This window comes from Salmo salar, chromosome 25 (assembly GCF_965601325.2).
Source record: "Salmo salar chromosome 25, fSalSal1, whole genome shotgun sequence".
Taxonomy (NCBI): Eukaryota; Metazoa; Chordata; class Actinopteri; order Salmoniformes; family Salmonidae; genus Salmo; species Salmo salar.
Window position 1 is genome coordinate 14,721,446 of NC_138315.1, and position 23,959 is coordinate 14,745,404.

Below are 23,959 nucleotides of genomic sequence, written 5' to 3' on the forward strand. Positions count from 1 at the left end.
GTAGCATGTATCTGGGGACAGTATGAAAGACAGCATGGCGCTTCTCCCATGGAGCAGAGGTAGTGAAAGATACTGTCTCTGAAACAGTTAGCTCATTATTCCTTTCCTGGCACACTTGACATGTGTTCAGTGATATGCAATGGCTCTAAAGCCTTGTTCACACTGCATGTCTTAATGCTCAAATCAGTTTTGTTTTTCAAATACGTTTACATGTTACATGTGACCAAATTGGATTTGTGTGTGTTCTGACAGCAGTCATTTGCTGACATGGCTATGCTAGTTGTAATGACGGGTATGTGAGCAGTGGTGCAGGCTGATTTGTGGTGGTGCTCGTGTTTCCTATCACTCAAAAGTTGTGTAGCAAGCTAACGTAACAACCATGCCTGCGATGGATGTTTCCCAGATTTGAATGTTCAAAATCACAGTGTAACTACACTTTTAAAGCCTCAAAGGAAAAAATGATCCAACTTTTAAAACGAGTCCTTTTTGTCTAGCCACACCAGTCAACTAGCTAGCCAGGTAGCTGTTTAGCTTTCTGGCACGTTCACTAATGTGTTTGTAAACAATTAACATCTAGTTATCTACCACATGTTCTTGTCAAACTGTCAACAGAGTAGCTAGCGAGCAGCAAGATATGCCAAATCACAGTCTAAAAACCACTTGAGGGCAAATAAATCCGATTTGACCGTTAAGACATGTCACATGGCCAGGAATCAGATTTGTATCTGTGGCTTGAAATATCCAATTCCATGTGCTTTTTGGCTGTTCAGGATATGCAAAGAAATAGGATTTGAGTCACTTCAAACCAATGTGAACGAGGCTTTAGTGTCTGATGGAAGTCACTGCGTATCTCCAGTGAGGAGCTGGGGATGGGAATGGGTCCACCTGACAGGCTCTGCTGGTGGGGAGACTGCTGCTGCCTCCTCTCCACCGCTCTGCATGACTTACCCCTCTGTTATGGATCAGAGAACTAACTCCAAGCAGAATAAAAAGAGTCGCAATGAAAATAAGACGAGGCTTAATAAATTCCCTGAAAGTTCTCTGATTGTATTCACATTGACAGTTTCTTTCACTCACTGAGATTGAATGGAGAACTAACTTCGGCACCTCCCTACCCTTTAAGAGTAATGTGACTTGTTGCTTGGACATTTACTCAAGCCACGAGAAGAGTCCTGTATCAAATGAATTGAGGCTGTCTCCATGATCAAGAATCATTGGAGAGTGTTGTGTTCGAAAGATCTTAGGTTTCAGGCTTCCATGTAGAGTGGCAGCGGTAGGAATGCGTCAGACGGGGTTCTTTAGGGCAGGTGACATATAGAGAGGCGGGTGTGGGTTACATATGGGGTAGACGGGCCCTGCGGTGATGCATGGCTGCCACGTCTGGCCTCCACACATCCCTGGCCTCCAGGGGATAGCAGAGCCAGCCTTGCGCACCTGCTCTCCAGCTGGGCTAAAGAGGACGAATGAGAGGAGTGAGAGGAGCGAGAGCTCTCCGAACCTCAGGTGTCTCTTGCAATGTCTGCCTTTTGCATTACATCACCGCTGACCCCATTCCAAACCCCTGGATGACGCATCACATGGGTCCGTTTTCTCTCTAACTGTTATCATTCAAATGAGCAGCACTGGGATCCAGCAGCTCACGCTGTGAGGGGTAATTGAAGACTGTAGAACGGTAGAGATACCTAAAGCATTAGATATATGACTGAATGTGTATGCTTTTGGCGTGTATAAATAGGTCCTGATGACAGCTGTAGTTGCAGAGTGAACAGTGAGCTATGATGGAATCTGTGATGATGAAACTGCAGTGGTCTGATTTACTAGTGGAGTAGCCTGTAAAATAGGATGGCCTAGGAAGTATTCACATGTAGATTTCCCGGACTCAACATGGAAGGCACCAAGGCCTCACCCTCTAAAAAAAGCACCTCTGGCCCATCTTACAGGGCGGGGGGGGGGGTCTAAAATAAAATCAGCTGTCACTGTCTGCTCGTTGGACAGAGGTAATCACGTACTGCTGGAGCTGGACTCCAACGCCAAAAGGGATTTGACTTGTGGTGAGGAAAGACGCCCTGGGGGCCAGGGGTTTCAGTGTCCTACCTGTGGGATTCTATCGACTGAGTTGTATTTTTCTATTCTTCACAAACCTGGTAGGTGGAGAAGCGTCTTGGAGCAACTTTGTCTGTGTTGGTTGGGTGGTCTCTGACTTCTACATAGCTAATGTTGTTGTTCATAAACCATTCAAAAACGATTCATTGATGCATGCATAAATGGCTCCGTTTGCTACTTTTGTACATCATAGGCTTTCTGAGTCATGTAGTATTCATTGATTTCAGTCATCAATATGATGTTAGGAAGCAAAACAGTTGAATTCATTTTCGCAGTGGAGAAATAAAAATGTGCTTTAGTTCTCCTTTCCCGTGTTTTCATTATGTGTCAGTATTCGATTATGTTATTTAATGCATGGACATAACTAGTAGTTAGAAGGAGAGCTGAGGGGCAAGGTTTTGTTCTTGTGCTGTTTGAAAGCCTAATTATTTTCCTCACAGCGCAGACATTGTCTTGGAGGTCCTTTCTTGCGAAGTAACAGGCAAATCAGAACTTCCCAAGGGCCAGTAGTACTGTAATTAAATATTTTGGATTCGGACAGTAAACTAACCTTGAGTAATGTGAACTGCATTTTTGTCTGGAAGATACTGGATTCGTCTCTGTAGCCTTATTGCCTAAGTAGACTGCCATTCCTTGTCTCATAATCGCAGATAGCAGAAGTGCTGATGTCATAGACCACATCTTAGTTCAATATAGCTTTTGAGCTCTGCATACCAAAAGCAAGGCTCCTGTCTGTCTGAAAACAGTTCCTCAGAAGGTTATTACTGCCATAGACTACTGAGAGTTTTGAATGGCAAATACAATTAAACTCACTTGATGTATGGATGTAAGAACATTAAGGTATGACCTCAGACACACAAAAAATTATATTTACATATTACTATAAGCCCAAAACAGGACAGTGTCAGGATTCTGGAAATGGGTCTTCCAAGCTTTAAAAATCTTGCCCTCACAGTTTGTCTCCAGCTCTTACTGAGAAATACGACTCTGCAGGACTCCAAAGTTTAAAATAGGGTGGATTTATTTTTGCAGGTAGTTGGCGCCTAGATTACTTCACTTTCCTGTTATGTGAGCTCTCAACTGAACATAGCATGTCACAAGATATCCAAAGATTGTTGACACATTTCTGGGCCTTAAAGTTTATGAAATCCTTAATTAACATTATAGCTGCATGGCCTCCAGTTGCCAAAGGCAATGGTAGAGATTGAACTGTCTCCTATATCTGATATAAGAAAACATTTCCTATGGCGCCAGGTACGTTGAAGCTACCTGGATTTATGGTTTTGGACTAGGTGAAATGTATCTTATTTTGGGATGTGGCTATGCTCGTCCCCCATCCCTCTTGACAGGCTGATAGGTTTACACTAGCATGCTGATCATGCCTCTAGGCTAAAATAGATGGTCAGATACAGCTTTGCCCCAACACTGTCTTGTCCACACAATCCTATGATACTGTACTTATCAACAACATCAATCCCCAGCAGGACTATTTATGCCTATCATTAGGTTTTCATTGTCCTCCTGGGTGATCAAACGTTTATAGTCTCAAATACGTTTATAGAATGTTTAGAGCACAAATAGGCTAGTCACTGTTATACTTATCTATTTGTGGCTTCAAGGCAGTAGGCATATCCTTCAGATTAAAACAAATATTCTTCTCGGCATTTAAAGCTATCAAATACAGTTTGATTTGAAGTGATTCAATCTGTAATTTCCTGTCATAATTCATATTATGCAAGTGAAATATCATCTCCAGTCTGACTCTTTTTTGCTGACGGTATTCTTCATTTTTCATTCAGTTTGATAAAGTAACCATTTGCGCCTGTTCAGAGACCCAGCTTTGTGTAATGCACGTTGAATCTGTTTTTAATTTGATTAATGCTGATTAGGCTTCCGCTTGCCAATTAAAAAAAACGGAAATTCTCATGAATTAGGACTTTCCTCTTAATGAGTGTCCCTTACGTGATTCCAAAGTGATGCTTTTACGGTGCTGTATGTTCCACAAACCCTAAATTATCTTTAGTGCCTCTGTAGTGCAACATGAAACTGTGCATTCATGCTTCCCAAAACCCAGACCACCAGAGCTGAAGTATGCCCCCATCACATGTCATGAGGTGTCCATGCTGGCTCAGCACCAAGGCTAATGTGCACTCTGTGTGGGTTATAAACAGTTTGGGGTGTCAGGGAAACATTACCATAACCATGTTTTACAGCACACTGACAAACATAAATCTTTATTCTCCCACTGTTTAATTGACCATCCACTGGGAAGGCTGTAATTGATTTGAATGATGCTCCTGTGTTGGAGAGGGACTATCTCATTCACTAGAGCACCTGCGCGCCCTCATGGGAAACACTGAATTCCCTTTCTGCTGGATGTGTATGGTCGCTGTATTCTGCTGGATGTGTATGGTCGCTGTATAAGAAACGGTTACAACACAGAATGACTTCACCCACTATCCATGTCACGATGTTGACCACAGAAGAAAAAAATTATAGTCTACTGTCAATATTAAATGTAAAGTTTGAAAGCCTTTTCAAAGCTCAGTTGCCAGCCATCCATGTTTGTGTATCCGTCTTTTAAAATAATTCCAAATGGCAGAATGGCTCCCAAAGCGAATATACAGTCTATCCCTGTGCTTTAAGAATGGACTGTACATTCGTTGTCAGGTCTTCAGCTGTATTAAAACAATTGTCACCAGTTTGCACTCATTTAATGTATGTTAACAGTCGAAAGCATGTCATGTGATTGCACTGTTCCTGTTATAAATGTACTGTGTAGATACAAAATAGATCTCCTTCTCTTAAATCTGTGTCCCCTATTTGAACTGGTGAGGGAGGTATTGTAACTCTGCAAGCCACCTGATCTCATGCACTTTGCGACGCAAATATTCATGTAAACTCGCAAGATCAGGTGGCTTGTGGGGCCATTGATATTCTGCAACTCATTTTTTACATTTTAGTCATTTAGCAGACACTCTTATCCAGAGCAACTTACAGTAGTGAATGCATACATTTCATAAATGTTTTCTCCGTACTGGTCCCCCATGGGAATCGAACCCACAACCCTGGTGTTGCAAACACCATGCTCTACCAACTGAGCCACACGGGACCTGTAATGCACCTCTTTTATAAGCTAGCTTATTATCGCCCCCATGGCAACACAACGCTGGTCACAGACAACACTATGCACTAAATGCTCTACTAGCGAAGTAGTCAAACCATAATATTGTGTATAGCATAGACTGTTGGGTAAATGTTATAAATAATGACTGTTGTTCCCATAGCTGCTGGCAGCGCAGGTGTAACTACCAGGTTAGGACTTCCTGAGGAAGCTGTGAACTCAGAGGAACAGGATTCACTCTGAACACTCAGATCCCATTGACAGGACCCACTGACACAATTTACTGACACCAGGATCTACTGACACCAGGATATATTGACCACCAGTACCCACTGACACCAGTACCCACTGACACCAGTACCCACTGACACCAGGATCCACTAACACCAGGATCCACTAACACCAGGATATATTGACCACCAGTACCCACTGACACCAGGATCCACTGACACCAGGATATATTGACCACCAGTACCCACTGACACCAGTACCCACTGACACCAGGATCCACTGACACCAGGATATATTGACCACCAGTACCCACTGACACCAGGATCCATTGACACCAGTAGCCACTGACACCAGATCTCACTGACCGCACCCATGGCCATGTACCAGCAGGCAGCTGACTCCAAGCAGCAGGACAACATCTTCTCCAGCGGGGTAGGCAGACACACACAATACATTATAAAGATATGGTCATACATTTATGGTTGTATTCTTCAATGACCAGTTTTAGGTCGCACTACCTGACTTACTGACAAACCTAACCATAGAAGCTTCTAACAATGTAGGTGATACGATTTAAAAAAATATATATATATTTTTATGTTCAGTGATTTGTCCAGCGTGTCCATCGTAATGAGCCAACTACATCATTTTTTGACTAATTGTGTGTTTCGTCATGCCAACCCTGTTAACCCTGCCATGTTATGTGTGACTGTACGGCCTTGCGACGTTAGATTTTGCAGTCTAGAAGAAATGTATTCCTCATTTTGAATGAGGTTGCATAATTCTGATATTCACAGTAGGTAATTCCGAGCATGTTCTAAAGCAGTTGCAGTCATGCAAAGAAAGAGTCAAAGTGTTGCGATTGTTGTGATAGTCACTGATGGCTTTGTGGTGCTATGTTAATGGAAAGTGATGACAGCTGACCAGTGGGAGAGTTCAGTGGCCCTGCAGACCAACGGAAACATGACTCCTCTCATGGGGCTCAGTGGAAACAAGGACAGACAGGCAACACAATGGGCAATCTGTGCCCCCTGCAGGATCCCATTAGTCATGTTTTAGACCTCAAAGCTGTCAACTCCACTCTGCAGGGTGGGCAAAACAACTATCTGCCTGGACAACATGCTGTGATGCACCACCCAAAAAGCAACCAACTAGAAAGATTGCTCTGCCATTGTGTAAACATAATGCCACATTCTGTCAGGAGGCCTACATTGAAATGGGCATGTGTGCAGGCATGTGTGTGTGTGTGTGTGTGTGTGCATCTGTGTGTGTAAACACTCTGCAGTCTCAGTAATGGCTGCTCCAGTATTTTCTATGAATTTGCAGAAGTCTGCAATGAAATCCACGCTCAATAGGCCTATTAGGCATACGTCTGATCCCAGGCCATGTAGAAATGCAGGCAGCTAATGATGTTTCACTGCTTCATTAGGTCATGGAGGAGTCTGAGGTATGCTCCGTGCCCGGGGGGCTCGCCAGCATCAGGGCACAATTCGAGACCCAGGAAACTGCAACATCGCACAACGTCACCCAGTTCCTCTTCCACCACAGAGCTGTGCAGGTACTGTAATTATTGCAGGCTAATCTCAGGCATGCGGTGCATGGAGGAACGTGCAGATGTATTAAGACCTCCAGCCTACAATCTAGCTATCTATCCATCCGCACCACTGTCTCCCTGCCCGCATTACGTCCCCTGCCGAGTGTAAGTCACTCACTCAGGGAGCGACCACAAATCTGGGTGAATAGTAAATTATTGAAAAGGCTGGGGAGGTGCCTGCTGCTACATTATTTTTCTCCAAAGGCTTAAAGTACAGATGTTAGATTTCATTTGATGCACTGCTAGACAGTGCAAGCCAACTTGGCAATGGAGAAGAATACAGATCCCTGTGTCTGTCAAAACCCCTGGATTTCCCACATACATTGCTACTGCTTTAATTGCCACTATGTGTAAAGCTTGGAATCCTCAGCTGAAGTGACACAAAGGTGCATGAAACAAATGAAGTATTCTTTGTCCCTGTATGCATGGTGATAGCTACTGTGTTTGATTAAGGTGAACGTTCCATGGAATCGTCCCTTCTCGTCTGTCATCCTCTCTTTGTCAGTGATTAGTGTAATTTAACTGCAGTAGGCCATCTAATTATCAAGCTTCTATCCCATATTGTTCTCAGTGATGCACACTCTATCTGCTACTGTTGGAGCATTAATTAAACTCACTGCTGTTGCTGCTTGTGCTGGGCTGTCAATGAGTGGGAGCCATTCCCTGCTGTATGTGTGTGTGTGTGTGTGTGTGTGTGTGTATATATGTGTGTGTGTGTGTGTGGGTGTGTGTGTGTGTGTGTGTGTGTGTGTGTGTGTGTGTGTGTACCTGTATGTGACAGCCAATGTCTTCGATCTCACAGGAAGTGGAATTGAACTCTGAGTTGACAATAAGGAGCAGTTCCAGGGAAGTCATCCCAGCCTCTCAGCAGGCTATTTTCCATCAGGATGAACAGGTACATGTAGACCTTCTGGATACCTCTGTTTCATCACACGACAGTGAAGCTGGGCTGACAACCCAGACATTAATGCCTTATATGTGTTAACAATTGTAAAAACGTTTTCATTAGAGAAAAGCTCTTTACTGACCACTGTCAGTACGCTGACAACAAGATAGACCTAGTAGAGAGTGGATTAACTCTAAACAGCTTGATCATTGTTTCAGTTAATGGCCATTACATAACACAGATTCACTTTACATGTCCCCATAAGTTTTGTTAATAGGTGGAAATTGTCCTAATAGACTGCCATTCTGATACAGGTCACACATGAAGAAAACTTGGCCTCCAGTTATGAAAACAACCATAACGATGAAGCAGGTAGGATGGTACTACAGTTTATGCTCATTATGTTTTACAGTGTGCGCATCATTAAGATCAGTTACACTGTTCAAATTATTTTAAATGAAATCATATGAAGTTGATGGATGAATCTTGCATTCGGAAAGTATTCAGTATTCCGTTTGTCCACATTTTGTTACGTTACAGCCTTATTCATCAATCTACACACGACACCCCACAAACACAAAGTCATAACAGGTTTTTAGAAATGATTGCAAATGTATTAAAAACAAAAAACAGAAATACCTTATTTACATAAGTATTCAGACCCTTTGCTATGAGATTCGAAATTGAGCTCAGGTGCATTCTGTTTCCATTGATCATCCTTGAGATGTTTCTACAACTTGATTAGAGTCCACCTGTGGTAAATTCAATTGATTGGACATGATTTGGAAAGGCACACACCTGTCTATATAAGGCCCATAGTTGACAGTGTATGTCAGAGCAAAAACCAAGCTATGAGGTTGAAGGAATTGTCTGTAGAGCTCCGAGACAGGATGGTGTCGAGGCACAGATTGGGGAAAGGGTACTAAAAACTGTCTGCAGCATTGAAGGTCCCCAAGAACGCAGTGGCCTCCATCATTCTTAAATGGAAGAAGTTTGTAACCACCAAGACTCTTCCTAGAGCTCGGCCAAACTGAGCAATCATGGGAGAAGGGCCTTAGTCAGGGAGGTGACCAAGAACCAAATGGTCACTCTGACAGAGCTCCAGAATTCCTCTGTGGAGATGGGAGAAACTTCCAGAAGGACAACCATCTCTGCAGCACTGCACCAATCAGGCCTTTATTGTAGAGTGGCCAGACGGAAGGCACTCCTCATTAAAAGGCACATGACGGCCCACTTGGAGTTTGCCAAAAGGCACCTAAAAGATTCTCAGACCATGAGAAACAAGATTCCCTGGTCTGATGAAACCAAGATTAAACTCTTTGGCCTGAATGCCCAGAGTCATGTCTGGAGGAAACCTGGCACCATCCCAACGGTGAAGCATGGTGGTGCCAGCATCATGCTGTGGGGATGTTTTTCAGTGGCAGGGACTGTGAGACAAGTCAGGGTCGAGGGAAAGATGAACAGAGCCAAGTACAGAGGAAAACCTGCTCCAAAGTACTCAGGACCTCAGACTGGGGCGAAGGTTCACCTTCCAACAGGACAATGACCCTAAGCAAACAGCCAAGACAGCGCATGAGTGGCTTCGGGACAAGTCTCTGAATGTCCTTGAGTGGCTCAGCCAGAGCGCGGACTTGAACCCAATCTAACATCTCTGGAAAGACCTGAAAATAGCTGTGCAGCGACACTTCCCATCCAACCTCACAGAGCTTGAGAGGATCTGCAAAGAAGAATGGGAGAAACTCCCCAAATACAAGTGTGCCAAGTTTGTAGTGTCACACCCAAGAAGACTCGAGGCTGTAATCGCTGCCATAGATGCTTCAGCAACGTACTGAGTAAAGGGTCTGAATACTTATGTAAATGTGATATGTTTTTTATTTTTAATACATTTGCAAAAATGTCTAAAAACCTGTTTTTGCTTTGTCATTATTGGGTATTGTGTGTAGATTGATGAAGGAAAAAACAATGTAATCCATTTTAGAATAAGGCTGTGACGTAACAAAATGTGGGAAAAAGTCTAGGGGTCAAAATACTTTCTGAATGCACTGTATATTGCCTTGTCCTCTTTACATTGTTAGAGGAGGAAGGTCCTAGACTTACAACCAAGGAATTGAGAGATCATTTTGAGAGAACCATTGAGGAAGCTGCCCCAAGCAAGCCAATGAAGGTAATTGGACATGCTTGTCTTAAACCCATTTTACTTAAATGGACAGAAACTGCATAATTTTGGCTTAGGTTACACACAAACCATTCTTCTTTTTATCACCATTGCTGAACAAGTTATTTACTTTATTTGAATTGTAATTTGTTGCAGCGTAGCTAATGTGTAAATACAGCTCGTTTAATAACACTGTATGACGTTTTTTCTTACCTCCATGCAAGATTCTTCTATTAAACCATGTCAGGCACCAATCCCTCAGTTAATAACAATGAGACTGGATATTGACAATTAGTGATAAACAAAGAGCTGGCATGCTCTACATGTCCTGTTTGCATTTGGTTTTGTTTCTGAAAACATGTCAGGGACCTCTAATGACCCCAATCATTATTTTCTTCCCAAAAAGATTGGCCGAGCTGACATCAATAGGTCTCAGTGGGCCTCAAATGTATCACAAAAGCAAGTCTCAACAAGTGAGATACACAATTTATCATCAAGTAATATACAGCATTTCTCATCAAGTGAGATACATAATGTTTCATCAAGTGAGATATGGGAAGATTCTGCTACTGAAGCAATAGAGGACACATCTGCTGCTGCTGTTGACTATGAGAATACAGAATATTTCCCTCCGCCACCTCCAGAAGATTTAGAGTACTTCCCACCTCCATCCCCAGACTTACTGCAGGTCCCATCAGAAAGTCCAGACATGCCAGTAGAGTGCTACTACTCACCTGAGCCTCCGGAATCAGCTTACCCCTCTAAACGTCCACTCAGTAGACAGGAATACTCCAGGCAGAGAAACCAGTACGAGTTGAAGCGCCTTTACAAGCATATCCATCCTGAGGTTCGTAAAAACATAGAGATGTATAGTGATGCAGCTGAGTATGAGAACACCCGACAAGGGAGTCGGGAGGAGTTCACAGGGGAGACGAGGTATATATATGAGGATAACGGTAGCAGCCCCAACGACTGCATTAGCCCAGAGGAAGAATACCTGGAATGGGATGAGATCCTCAGAGGGGAGGTGCAATCAATGCGCTGGATGTTTGAGAACAAACCTCTGGATGCCATCAAAGACGACGCCTCAAATGAGGGGGATGACCAAAACATGGAACAGGAGATGATTGTTGGGAGTGATGTAAGAAGCAAAGCATGGATGTTTGAGACCAAGCCCATGGACACATTGGGATCAGACATCATAGCTTCAACTAAATATAGAAACAGATTCAATAAGTTGGACAAAGGAGATGTCCGTGCTGCAGCCTGGTTGTTTGAAAACCAGCCTATGGAGACCCTGAACAAAATGCATGGCGATGAAGAGCTAACCAAAGAGATAGTATTTACCCAGGAAGATGGCAGCTCTACCATATACATGCTTGAATCTCAGTACATGGAAACTTTAGGTCATACTGAGACCATCGATGACAGTCACCTCCTGAGTCTGAGGTCAGCGCTTGAGGATATAAAGGGAGAAGTTAAGACGATCACAAGCACATTTGAGACTCAGTTTATATGCGTCCTCATGGGACAGTCAGGCCAGATGTTGGAGATAACATCTATACGCAAAGTGGAGACTGAGAAGGGGGAAACTAGAACATCAACCTGGCTTTTTGATACTCAAGCCCTGGACATGACTAATAGACTCCCTGCCCCAGTGAAACTTGTGTGTAGCCTGTCCATGGAAGACAACTACAAAGGAGATGTTTACAGGGGTAGATGGTTGTTTGAGACAAAGACCTTAGACTCCATTAACAAAGATGAATGGGAAAGCTCAGTGCTGCAAAAGAAAGACATAATCGGAGCTGATGTCCGAAAACATTGCTTAGTGTTTGAAACTCAGCCAATGGATTCTCTGAAAGATGATTCAAATGCTAGACCCCCGACTATCGAAGAAGTTATTGGCGGTAATGTTAGATCTGCAAGACACTTCTTTGAGACTAGTCCCAAGGCAGCTTTGAAGGATATCAATGAGGTAGGGAGGCTCAAAAAGGTAGTGGCAGCTGAAGAAGAGAAGGGTGATGTAAGGCACCAGAAATGGATGTTTGAGAATGAACGACTAGAGAACATAAGAGATGAGAAGAAGGAGATTATTCGTACTGTGAACTTTGAAAATCTGACTGAAGAGGAAGGTACAAGCTACAATGCAGATGTCCGTAAGAATTGCATGGTATTTGAGACTCAGCCAATGGACACCTTGAAAGATGATTCAAATGCTAGAGCCTTTTCAAAGACGGAAATTGTCAGAGGCAATGTCAGATCAGCTAAACATTACTTTGAAACTGCTCCAGCTGACAATTTAAAAGACCTTGCTGAGGTTGGGAAACTACAAAAAATGGTGAGACTTGATGAAGAGAAGGGGGATGTGAGACACCAGAAGTGGGTTTTCGAAAGTCAACCCCTGGAGCACATTAAAGAGGAAAAGAAGGAAGTCGTTCGAACCATTAACCTGGAGGAAATCGATAAAGTGGATGTCTCAAACTACAAGCAAATGTTTGAAACCACAGACTTAACCAGATGGGATGAATCTCAAAAGATACTCGTGGAGGGTGTAACATGTGGCTCTGTGAAATCTAACAAACATCTGTTTGAGTCTACACCAATGTACGCCATGCAAGACAGCTCTGGCCATTACCATGAAGTGAAAACAGTGCATCGGGAAGAGGTTGTCAAGGGAGACGTAACAAGCTGCAAATGGATGTTTGAAACACGCCCCATTGACCAGTTTGATGAAAGTATCACTAATTACCAAATTATTAAAGGAATATCCAAAGAAGTTGCGTCTGGTGATGTTAAAACTGCCAAGTGGCTGTTTGAAACACAGCCTCTTGATGCAATTAAATACTTCAGCAATATTGAAGATGAGGAAACTACAACTAAGGAAAGTGTTGAGATTGTAAAAGGTGATGTTAAAACCGGTAAGTGGTTATTCGAGACTAAACTAATGAATGTCCCATACGAGAAGGATGAGTTGAAGAGTGAAAATGAGAGTGAAGAGGTACACAAAGGAGATGTAAAAACCTGCACATGGTTGTTTGAGACAAAGGCACTTGACACTATCCGAGATGAAACCGAAACTGTTCTACAAACATGCACAGTAAATCAAGAAGATGTCCAGGGCAAAAATGTACGAATGGCTCGTTTTCTATTTGAGACAGAAAAACTTGAGAATATCACAGGGGAGGATGAAAGCTTTAAGAGGGTTACTGATATAGACATTCAGTCAGGAGATGTGAATAGAATGAAGTATATCTTTGAGAACCAGTCCTCTGATATCATGACCTCAACATCTGAGGAGGTTATGCAAATGCTCAAAACTACACAATCAGAGGACATCCAGAAAGGAAATGTGGTGAACTGCAAATGGCTCTTTGAGAACCAGTCGATAGATGCCATACATGAAACCCAAGAAGAGGCTCTGGAGACCCGCACTGTGATGGATGTACAAGGAGGTAATGTGGACAAAGGCCGTTTCATTTTTGAGACCTACTCCTTGGACAAAATCCAGGAGGTGTCCTCGGAGACAGAGACCGATATCACAAAGTTGCAGAAAATCACCCGTGAAGAGGAAGAGAAAGGAGATGTAAGGAACTACACCATGATGTTTGAAACTCAGCCTCTTTATGCCATTCAAGACAAACAGGGTCATTATCATGAGGTCACCACTGTCACAAGCGAGGAGAGATTGAAGGGTGATGTGATCGGGTCCCGGTGGTTGTTTGAAACAAAGCCTCTTGATTCTATCAGGGATACAGATGAAGTCTATATAATCAAATCTGTCACACAGGAGGATGTTCAGAAAGGAGATGTTACTTCAGCCAAGTGGAGATTTGAAACACAACCTCTTGATAAGATTGCAGAGGACATAAAAATGTCAGTTAAAACTGTTGAAGATATTCAAGGAGGAGATGTTAGAATGAATAAACAGCGTTTTGAATCTGATGAGCTGTCACAGAAGTCTGTGCGAACAGTTAATGTGAGTGAAATCCAAAAAGGTGATGTCAGGACAGCAAAATGGATGTTTGAAACTCAAACAATGGATAAAATACGTAGCCAGAGCGAAGAGAATTTAATAGAAACCGTCATGAAAGAGGAGGTCCTAAAGGGAGATGTTAGACAATCAGTGTGGCTCTTTGAACAGAATCCCCTTGACCATATAAAGGAGGTAGATGAGGATAATACAGTAGTTGTTCAAGAGGAGATCCCCAAAGCCGATGTAAAGACAACAACATGGCTGTTTGAAACAACTCCGTTCCATGACTTTAATGAGAACAGTGTTGAGAAGTCAGAAATCCTGGGTAAAAGTATCAAGGGAACCCTTGAGGAACTATATAGCCAGAAAATTGTTAATTCAAAAGGAATACTCATTGAAGCAGATGAAATTGGGGATGTTAGAATGGCAAAATACCAGCTAATGAATACAGATTCTCCAGAGATCCAAAGAGAGGAAATCATCAGCGGTGATCTGAACAACATTATGATGAATCTTTTGAACCGTCGGGAAACAATTGAGAGGGGAGTAGTGGTAGAGTCAGAGGAGAAGGGTAATATCAGTACAACAGTGCATCAATTGTTCAACCAAGAGAGGGGCATCAATGTGGAAAAGGAGGAAATATTAAGAGGTGACATCCAGGAAGCTGTAAACAATCTTCTCAAGGAGGGAGGATCTGCTAAACGTGGTATACTCCTTCAAGAGGATGAGAAGGGAGATGTACAAATGACTATTTATTCTCTTCTAAATAAACAAGAGGACATCAGTGTTGAAAAAGAGGATATAATCAAAGGCAATATAAGGAATGCTCTCCAAAGACTATCCAACCCAGAGAACCAAGAGCAGATGAGGATAAAGGTGGAGGAGACAGAAAAGGGAAACGTAAACTTTTACTCCACATGCATTGAATCTGGGGCGCTTGACTATCTCAAACAACTCCAGGTAGAGCCAGATGAGACCCCACCTGAAAAGATAGAAAAAGAGGAGATTATTGGAGGAGATATAAAGGGGACAAAACTCATTCTTGGCAGTAATCGAGCACAAATTGAGCGTACAGTAGTTGAAGAAGACATAGTGTGTGGAGATGTCCGCAAATCAGTCAAGGTTTTCATGAGCGAACCCACACTCTCACTGGATGGCTTACAAAAAGAGGAAATTGTGAGGGGTGATTTGAAAGCAGCTATGAACTCACTGTCTCAGTCTGTAAATCAGACAGTGGTTGTAGAGAAAGAGGAGGTGGTGAGAGGTAACATACACGAAACCAGAAGGCACCTTGAGTGTGCCCAAAGACGGCCCAAAGAGGTGGAAAAGACAGAGATTGTCCACGGCAACATCAAAGGGGCACTGAAGTCCCTAGAGAAATCTGCAACCTCCAAAGTTGAAGTTGTCATCGAAGATTTAGTTCCGGGAGACATCAAAGGTACCTTAAAATCCCTGGAGCAGGCAAAGCAAACAGTCAGGGCGATCGAGAAGGAAGAGATTGTAAAGGGTAACATTCATACAGCAAAGCAGTGTTTACGAGATGCTTCTAATGACAGAAGGACATGTCAACAGGAAATAGATGTTCAGGGAAATGTGAGAGGCACTATTGAGCTCTTATTGGAACCACCAGCTTCTCCAAGAATGACACGGAGGCCCAGCTTCGAGGGTGATGTGAAAATGTCCATTAAGTCACTCTACGAGACACATGAGGTGCATGAGATGGGGGAGGAACAAACTCAACCAGAGAAAGAGGAGGTGATAAAGGGTGATGTTAAAGGCACAATCAAATCCTTGCTGGAATCAGCTCAGCGTGCAGCTCCTAAAATCAGAGTGGGAGCTAGAAAGGTCAAAGTCCCTGTGAGATCTCCATTGCGCTCACAGCATGGAAGCCCTCTATCACGTTCACAGCAAGGTAGCCCTGAATGTTCTGTTGCAATCAAAACTGAGAGTGAGACACTTAAAAATAAGTCTCAAAGCATTGAAGCACAGAGAAACATACAAAAAATAAAGACAGCTAATTCGGCCAAAACTGAGAGCTCAACACAAGAGAATCAATCCCTCTCAACTCAAACCGCAACCAATGCATCTGAATCACAGACTAGTCAACAATCAAAGACAGTAATGCAACACACGACCATCACGCAAAACCATGGTATTATTTCTTTGGAGACTAAGTTCCGTAACCTCAATTCAAGTCGAAAGGGTATGATCAGACTAGATAAAACCAAAGTGAAAACAAATGTTCATACCCCAAAACGGACATTGTCTGAGTCTGAACTTTCTCTCCCTCCCCCACCTCCACCGTGTGACGATCAATCATCCCTAACCCCAGCATCCTCTATCAATAGGCTGGACTTGGACCTTCCTCCTCCCCCAACTCCTCCTCCCCCACCACCTGTTGACTCTGAGCCTGATCATTTCCCTCCGCCACCACAGGATTTCCTTCCACCCCCTCCCTCACAGCATGAACTGGACTCTATGCCCTACCAGACACCTCATCCATCACCAGCAAAAGCCACAAAAATGACGGTCAAAAAGGTGAAAGGTCCTGCATTGCATCAAGTCTCGAAACTTGAGCCAAACAGTCAGATTCAGAAAATTCAACAGGCAACCTCGAAGAAACATACAACCACAGCCAATAAATCTGTGTTGGAAATCAGCAAAACTCAAAATGAATTAACTGTTTTGTCTGAAATCCCAAAACCCCCAGAATCACCACGACCATTAAAGAAAGTTTACGTCGCCCCTATAAGATTTACTCCTCCACCTTCTCCTCCTCCCTTCATGAGATCCACTAAATTCAAAACTCCATTAATACAGGCAGAGGAAATGTACAGAAAACAGAAAGTGGATAGTACACCACCTGCTACACCGAGTCCCATTTTCATGCATGAGTCAGTCACTGCTGCCCTTGAAATGCTTTCCTCTGAGGAGGCAGGTATGAAGCAATCAAAAAAGAGCATGGCATTTGGTTTCACTCAAGAGGGGGCTGAAAAGACTGTGACCAATGTTAAGTCAGACACACTATCATCTGATTTATCCAAGCAGGCGCAAATCGCAGATACTCCTTCAAGCACAACTTTGATCTCTGCTGCATATGGGAAAAATCTCCCTGAATCTGCTGTTATTTCTGCAACTAAACAGCATATTGTCTCTGATCAGACATCCAAAATCGTCTCAGTTCAGCACCAGACCACATCTATTTCCTCCACAAAGCAGCAGACAGTTACTGCAACTAAACAACAGGTAACTTCAGCATCCACCAAGCAGTCACACTCTGCTGTAAGTAGCTCTCAAGTCCAGATCTCATCCAGTGATGCTAGAAAGGTTAAAAATACAAAAGCAGATGTTCAAAATTTCAAAGTTTACTCTCAAGATACAAAAACAGACGTCCAGAAGGAAGTAAAAAATAAAGGTTCCCATAAATCTGAGGAGAAAAAGAGCAAGGATAATTCTGCATCCCAACTTCCCGAGAAGGTTTCTGACCAGCCTACCGAAACAGTAAAGGGAACCCAAGAAACAAATGTCAAAGCAGCGAAATCACCCTCAGAAGACAAAAATAAAAATGACAACTCTGTATCACAAGCACCTGAGAAGATTGCTAATCAACCTATCAAAGTAGAAAAGTTAACCCCAGAAACTAATGTCAAATCAGGCAAAAAGAAGAAGGCCAAAGGGCCAGAAAAGCAAGTAGAAGTAAAAGAAACAAAACAGCCAGATGAAACTAAGACGGAAAACATTTCACAGGTGAAGGATGTGAAGGTGGAAGTAAAGGAAGTCACAAAGTTGAAGGTTCCTAGTGAGCAAACACATGCCCAGACTGACGTCAAGGTCAAGGAGGACAGTCAAAAAGCTCCTGCTATTAAAGACAACCAACCAGCAACACCTACTTCTGCAAGAAAGAAGAAGAAGAAGAAGTCAAAAACTAAAGATGCAGCTGCCACCACAGAATCAACTAAATCTCTTTCTGAAAGTTCCACTCAAAGTCAGGAGATGCAAATAGCCCATCAAGAGGAGCAGATCCAGGTACATAAAGAAGTTATCACTGAAAGCAAAGTTGAAAGAAAAGTTCATCAAAGTGTCCAGCAACAGGGAACAGTTAAAGTAGAAAAGCAGGTTAAGCCATCTCAAAAGAAGAAGGAGTTGACAGGAAGCCAACAGATTCAAGAGAAACCAAAGGAAGAGTACAGAAATGTTCCAGTCAAAGTGGAAAGTGGAAAAATGAGAAACATGTCAGCACAAAAGGAACCTGCGAAGCCCTCAACAGAGAGCACTGAGGATTCTCAAAGACAAGAACATGTCCAGAAGTTAATCTCACATATAACAGAGTTAGAGGGAGCTTCAGGAAAAATAGATTCTAAATCTGTGAAGACACTGCTCAATACTATTCCAGAGTGGCTCATTGGTCCTGAGGAAAATCTTTATTTGGAGGGAACTGCAGTTGAGCATAATATACAAAAGCTTACAGAAATTGTTTCATATGTGAAAAAAATAGCAAAGGCAAAGTTGATGTGTTTAGAGGGGATCCACACTAATCTGGAGAAGCATGAGTGTGAACCTACTTCTGAAAAGATCATTGTTGGTGGTGCAACTCAAAGAATACATAAAATAAGTATTGGCTCTTTGAAAGTTGAAAGTCAAAAGAAAGTTGTGGAAAGCAAAGCAACCTCACATGAAAGCAAAATGCAAGAGTTGAGTGTAAAATCTATGCGTTCACCCTCACCCTTACTAAGGATGCGCTCACCCTCACCAACCTTTATTACCATTGAATCTACCCGGAGAACTGACTCTCCTCAGAGAATAACCCCATCACCTATCCTAACGCACAGACCAGCCACTCCCCCAACACCTCCCCCTCGCAAATCGGAAACTCCTACAACACGCCTCAATAGGGCCACACCCTCTCCCACCTTCTCTAGGGCAGAGAACTTGGCGCGGCTAAAAGATACTACAGCCAAGCTTTCCCGTGGGGTGACGCCGCCTCCAGTTTCACTTCCTATGCAAGTCACAGAAAAGAAATCTGAGATTGTGGAATCCCCTGCATCATTCCATCGGCAGATCAAAATTGAGGCACAAGCTGAGGGAACTTCAGAAGTGTCAGACACAACAATTGTCACTCAAGAGGCTCAAAAGGCTGATGTAAAGGTCACAGATAAAGAGTCATTCCATCAAACGGATAAAGAAGTCATGGAAGCTTCTGAAATGTCAGACTCGTCAATGGTGACTATGTCAGTGAGAAACAAGAGGGAGTTTTTTGAAGATGCTCAAAAAGCTGAGGTAAATAAGACCAATGTGCGAAAAGATCCCATCGACATCCCAGAGTACTTGGGCCCAGACAGGGAGGAGCCCAAAACAACAAACCAAGAGAGTAAGGATGACACACAAAGCACATCTGAGAAGGTCACAGAGAACAATGCTGAAATAGTGGGATCTGCAAAGTCAACTGATAAAGAATTGATGGAAGCTTCAAAAATGTCAAACTTATTAGCAGCAACTACATCAGTGAGAGACAAGAGAGAGTTTTTTGAAGAGGCTCATAAAGCTAAAGTAAATAAGACGTATGTTCGAAGGGATCCCATTGATATCCCCGAGCGCTTGGGTCCAGACATGGAGGAGCTCAAACCAGAAAACCAAGAGAACGAGAAGGAGGACCTTCCAAAGGTGGACTTGTCAGGATTAGTCAATAAATTTGAAACACCGGAAGATAAAGTTTATGTCAGAAAGCCTATCTTAATGAGAGAAAGATGTGGGAGTGAGATGGAATATACAGAGACTGACGTAGAAAATACAGTTACTCAAGAAGAGGAGATGCCAACTTTTGACATCAAGGCTATTAAAAATGTTTTTGAAATGGTTGAGCAAAGTCCCTCTTTCAAAGGGGAGAAAAATAAACAGGAGGAGCTGGAGTCAAACCTGAGTGAAAACACAAGAGATAGTTCAAAGCAGGATAACACCCAAGAGACACTGAGGGGCTTCGGGCAGATCTCGCCCCTGCCTTCCAAGAAGGAAGTGCAAATCATGTCAGCAGACCCAACAGGCTTCTCTGAAAAGTCAGTCACAGAGCATTTCTCAAGCTTAGATGAATTCGGCAACAAGACAATTGGATCACTGAGCAGCACAACAGTTTCCCAGCACTCAGAGAGCATAATAACCCACCATGCCCCCTTCTCTTATGCTGACGTGGTAAAAAAAAAAAGGGGGTCTGAGGTGACGCCGTCTGAATCCCCGGAAGAGGCTTCCACTGAAGAGTTGCTGAGGAATTTCCACAAAACATGGACGGAGAGTGAGAGTGTTTTCAAGAGTCTCGGCTACAGTGTTTCGGAGGAGAGAACATCACATGTTGTGTCACATCAAACAAAGACCGTTGTTACTGGTAAAGACAGTTGTACTGCCTGCATGATGGGACTTGAAACTAACAGGATATAATGGCATGTAAAAATGCCCTCTCCGATATTCAATGAGACCTAACATTTTTACATGTGTCTGATTTTAAATGGAGAGAGATTATTGTGAACGGACAAAGAACTAATGCTTCAATGAATGAGTCATGGCAAAAGAGCAAGAGCTAAGCATGATATGATGATGACATGAGGGACATTATGGAATAGAATCTCACACATCCTATTTAAATGCAAGCATTCATGTTTGACCATAAAAATCAACACAAAGTACAAGTTTGGGTCAATACTGTTTGCCATCAGTAAAGAATGTTTGAGATTTCTGAAAATTGTTTTTTGATTTCACCTCTAATGTGATTGCACTTGTTTGATGATGTATATACACAACCTAGTCTCAGAGCATTTTGTATTATTCTGTATGTAAATCCGAGGACACAATATGTATTAATTTGTGGATGTCCATCTCCGATTTCATATCATATATTACGAATTACATTTTGTATTATATGTTACGAATGTGCAAAATGTATAATATGTTACAAATGTTAAAAAAGGTACTATATGTTACGAATTTGCAAAACTAGCTAGCTGGCTAACGTTAGCAAGGCTAAGGGTTAAGGTTAGGGGTTATGGTTAGGTTTAGGAGTTAGATTAAAGGGTTAAGATTAGGGTTAGGGCAAGGGTCATCTAAAAGGGTTAAGGTTAGGGTTAGGGGAAGGGTTAGCTAACATGCTAAGTAGTTGCAAAGAAGCTAAAAAGTAGTAAGTAGTTGAAAAATAGCTAATTAGCTAAAATGCTAAAGTTGTTCGTGATGAGATTTGAACTTGATGTTAGACTTACCCATCCACCCGACCAACCACCCTACTTTCATTTTTTGCTTTTAGTAACCATCGGTCTTAACATATCGTAACATATCATACTTATTTGAGTGTTCTGGATTTACGTTGACTATGTTACATCTAGTCTATGAGACCAGGCTGGTATACATATACAGAGTATATACACTGAGTGTACAAAACATTAGGAATAATGAGTTGCATCCCCCCCTTTTGCCCTCAGAACAGCCTAAATTTGTCACGGCATGGACTCAACAATGTGTCGAAAGTGTTCCACAGGGATGCTGGCCCATGTTGACTCCAATGCTTCCTACAGTTGTGTCAAGTTGGCTGGATGTCCTTTGTGTGATGGACCATTCTTGATACACATGGGAAACTGTTGAGCATGAAAAACCCAGTAGCGTTGCAGTTCTTGACACACACAAACCGATGCGCCTGGCACCTACTACCATACCCTGTTCAAAGGTACTTCAATATTTTGTCTTGCCCATTCAACCTCTGAATGGCACACATACACAATCCATGTCTCAATTGTCTCAAATCTTAAAAATCCTTCTTTAACCTGTCTCCTCCCCTTCATCTACACTGATTGATGTGGATTTAACAGGTTACATCAATAAGCGATCATAGCTTCCACCTGGATTCACCTGGTCAGTCTAGTTACGGAAAGAGCAGGTGTTCCTAATGTTTTGTACACTCAGCGTATACTACGCATGATCATGACAATTATACCTTGATAACGTTTCTTAATATTATTGAGTCATTGTGTATGTTGTATAAAAATACTAGAATGCTAACTTTCTCTGGCAGACTCGAATTCCCAAGTCGGAGCTTTGCACTGTGTGTCAGAGGAGGGTCTATCTGATGGAGGCTCTAATAGCGGACAGAAAACAATTCCATAAATCCTGTTTCTGCTGCGAGCACTGCCAAAATAAATTAAGGTAAAGCACATATCACCCAACCAAGGTGAATTCAAAGTAAGTGGATTTTGGCTGTGAACTGGTAAGCAGTGCTTGAATGGTTTTGCTCCTACAGTTTGTGTCTGCACATAAGACACCAATTATATTGTGCTATGTTTGCAAATTAAGCAATAAAAAGTTTGACATGATTGTGGAATCAGCTTCACTGTTCTGAATAATAATTTGTTCTGTCTCCTCCAGCCTTGGCAACTATGTCTCTCTCCGTGGACATCTGTGCTGTTTACCACACTACAAACAACTCTTCAAGTCCAAAGGGAACTACGATAATGGATATGGACAGACACTTACCACTGACTCATCACCTCAGAGCAACTCGATTGGAGGAATTCCCAGAGCAGCATAGGCTCAACTGAAAAATAATTTATGAAATCAAATGACGAGAACAAACAAAATAGTAATAAGATACCTGTTGTGTGGCCTCCACAAGCCCACTCCCCACAGAAAGCCTTTAAAGTACAAGAGGACTAACTAAGCCACCATGGCCTCGGCAGGACAATTCCCTGAAGTCACCCAAACAACAACATAGGAAAGCTTTTTCCAGGAGCTCTCTTTGAAAGAGAGCATTTCCACCACCATGGCAGGTAGAAAAAGGCATCATGTATGCCAGAGAAAACTGAAGAAACTTCAAGCAGTCGATGGTAAGGCAACCTATGAGGGCAAAGAGACAGTTGGAATTGGGAAAAGTCTGAGACTGAAGGACAAAAGTACAAGTGCAGTAGACACGAAAGAAGATGTGAATGGTAGAAATTGTGTATATATTTATATTGTGTGAGAGTGGAAGAAGATGGTTCGGAAAGTGCTTAGGGTTAGAGGCAAAGACGACTAGAATGACAGAGAGAAACATGGAACGTTATGCTTAGAAATGGCGCAGGAGGCCTACCTCATTGGTCTTTCAAGTTTGATAATTGAAGACATTAGCTCTGTATTTCACATGGAATTGACCCACATTACTCACGTTTCATTGATCTATAAAATAGAATTTTGATATGTTCAACGGGGCTCACACAAAATATTTGCCTAATATCTTCGGGGTAATATATTTTGGTTTGTTAAATTTACCTTGTTCAGTCATCTATCAATTAGTTTAACTCCATGGAGAGAGTATTGTAGATATCTAAGACACAGTCATAATTTTGTCTTGGCTTTTTCTTTCAACATATCAACATTTTTAAATTTACCTTTTTCTAGCACCTGGTGTGCAGCCTAGTAAAAATTATCTTGGAAATACTTTCTTTATAATATATATATATATATATACAATATATATCCTCTTAATTGGTATTAATCATGTTTGTTTTGGACATTTATATCATATTTTGCAATGCACATTTTTTTTTTTAGATTAGACTTCCTTGCTTTGTACAAGAGAATTGTACAAGAGACTGGTTACTCAACAATTCGTTCAAATTTATTGCTGATCCAGGGGCAATAAAATCATTGAATTGGTCAGTCTCAATTGCCTTCTTTCACATGAATTTCAACATCGTTCACATTAAAGGTCCAATGCAGACGTTTTTATATCAATATCAAATCATTTCTGGGTAACAATTAAGTACCTTACTGTGATTGTTTTCAATTAAAATGGTCAAAAAGAAACAAAATAGCTTCTGAAGCAAAGAGTTATTTCTCAAGCCAGAATTTTGCTATAAGTGTCTGGGAGGGGTCTGAGTGGGAGGGGA

General features: G+C 42.2%; 1 protein-coding gene across 1 annotated transcript; it reads left to right on the forward strand.

Moving 5' to 3' along the window:
• The first annotated feature begins 1,986 nt into the window (after positions 1 to 1,986).
• Positions 1,987 to 22,245, forward strand: LOC106586198 (xin actin binding repeat containing 2b). The gene is made up of 7 exons (XM_045707484.2): positions 1,987 to 2,144; positions 5,391 to 5,890; positions 6,888 to 7,016; positions 7,855 to 7,947; positions 8,253 to 8,310; positions 10,014 to 10,102; positions 22,111 to 22,245. Exons 2-7 carry the CDS (start codon positions 5,831 to 5,833, stop codon positions 22,243 to 22,245), a joined length of 564 nt encoding a protein of 187 aa, XP_045563440.2. The 5' UTR covers positions 1,987 to 2,144; positions 5,391 to 5,830.
• Positions 22,246 to 23,959: the final 1,714 nt, after the last annotated feature.

Coding starts and splice junctions, on each gene's coding strand:
- LOC106586198 (XM_045707484.2), top strand. CDS start 5,831: ATGGCCATGTACCAGCAGGCAGCTGACTCCAAGCAGCAGGACAACATC. Junction 7,017..7,854: donor TCCACCACAGAGCTGTGCAG/GTACTGTAATTA, acceptor TCGATCTCACAG/GAAGTGGAATTGAACTCTGA. Junction 10,103..22,110: donor CCCCAAGCAAGCCAATGAAG/GTAATTGGACAT, acceptor TTTCTCTGGCAG/ACTCGAATTCCCAAGTCGGA.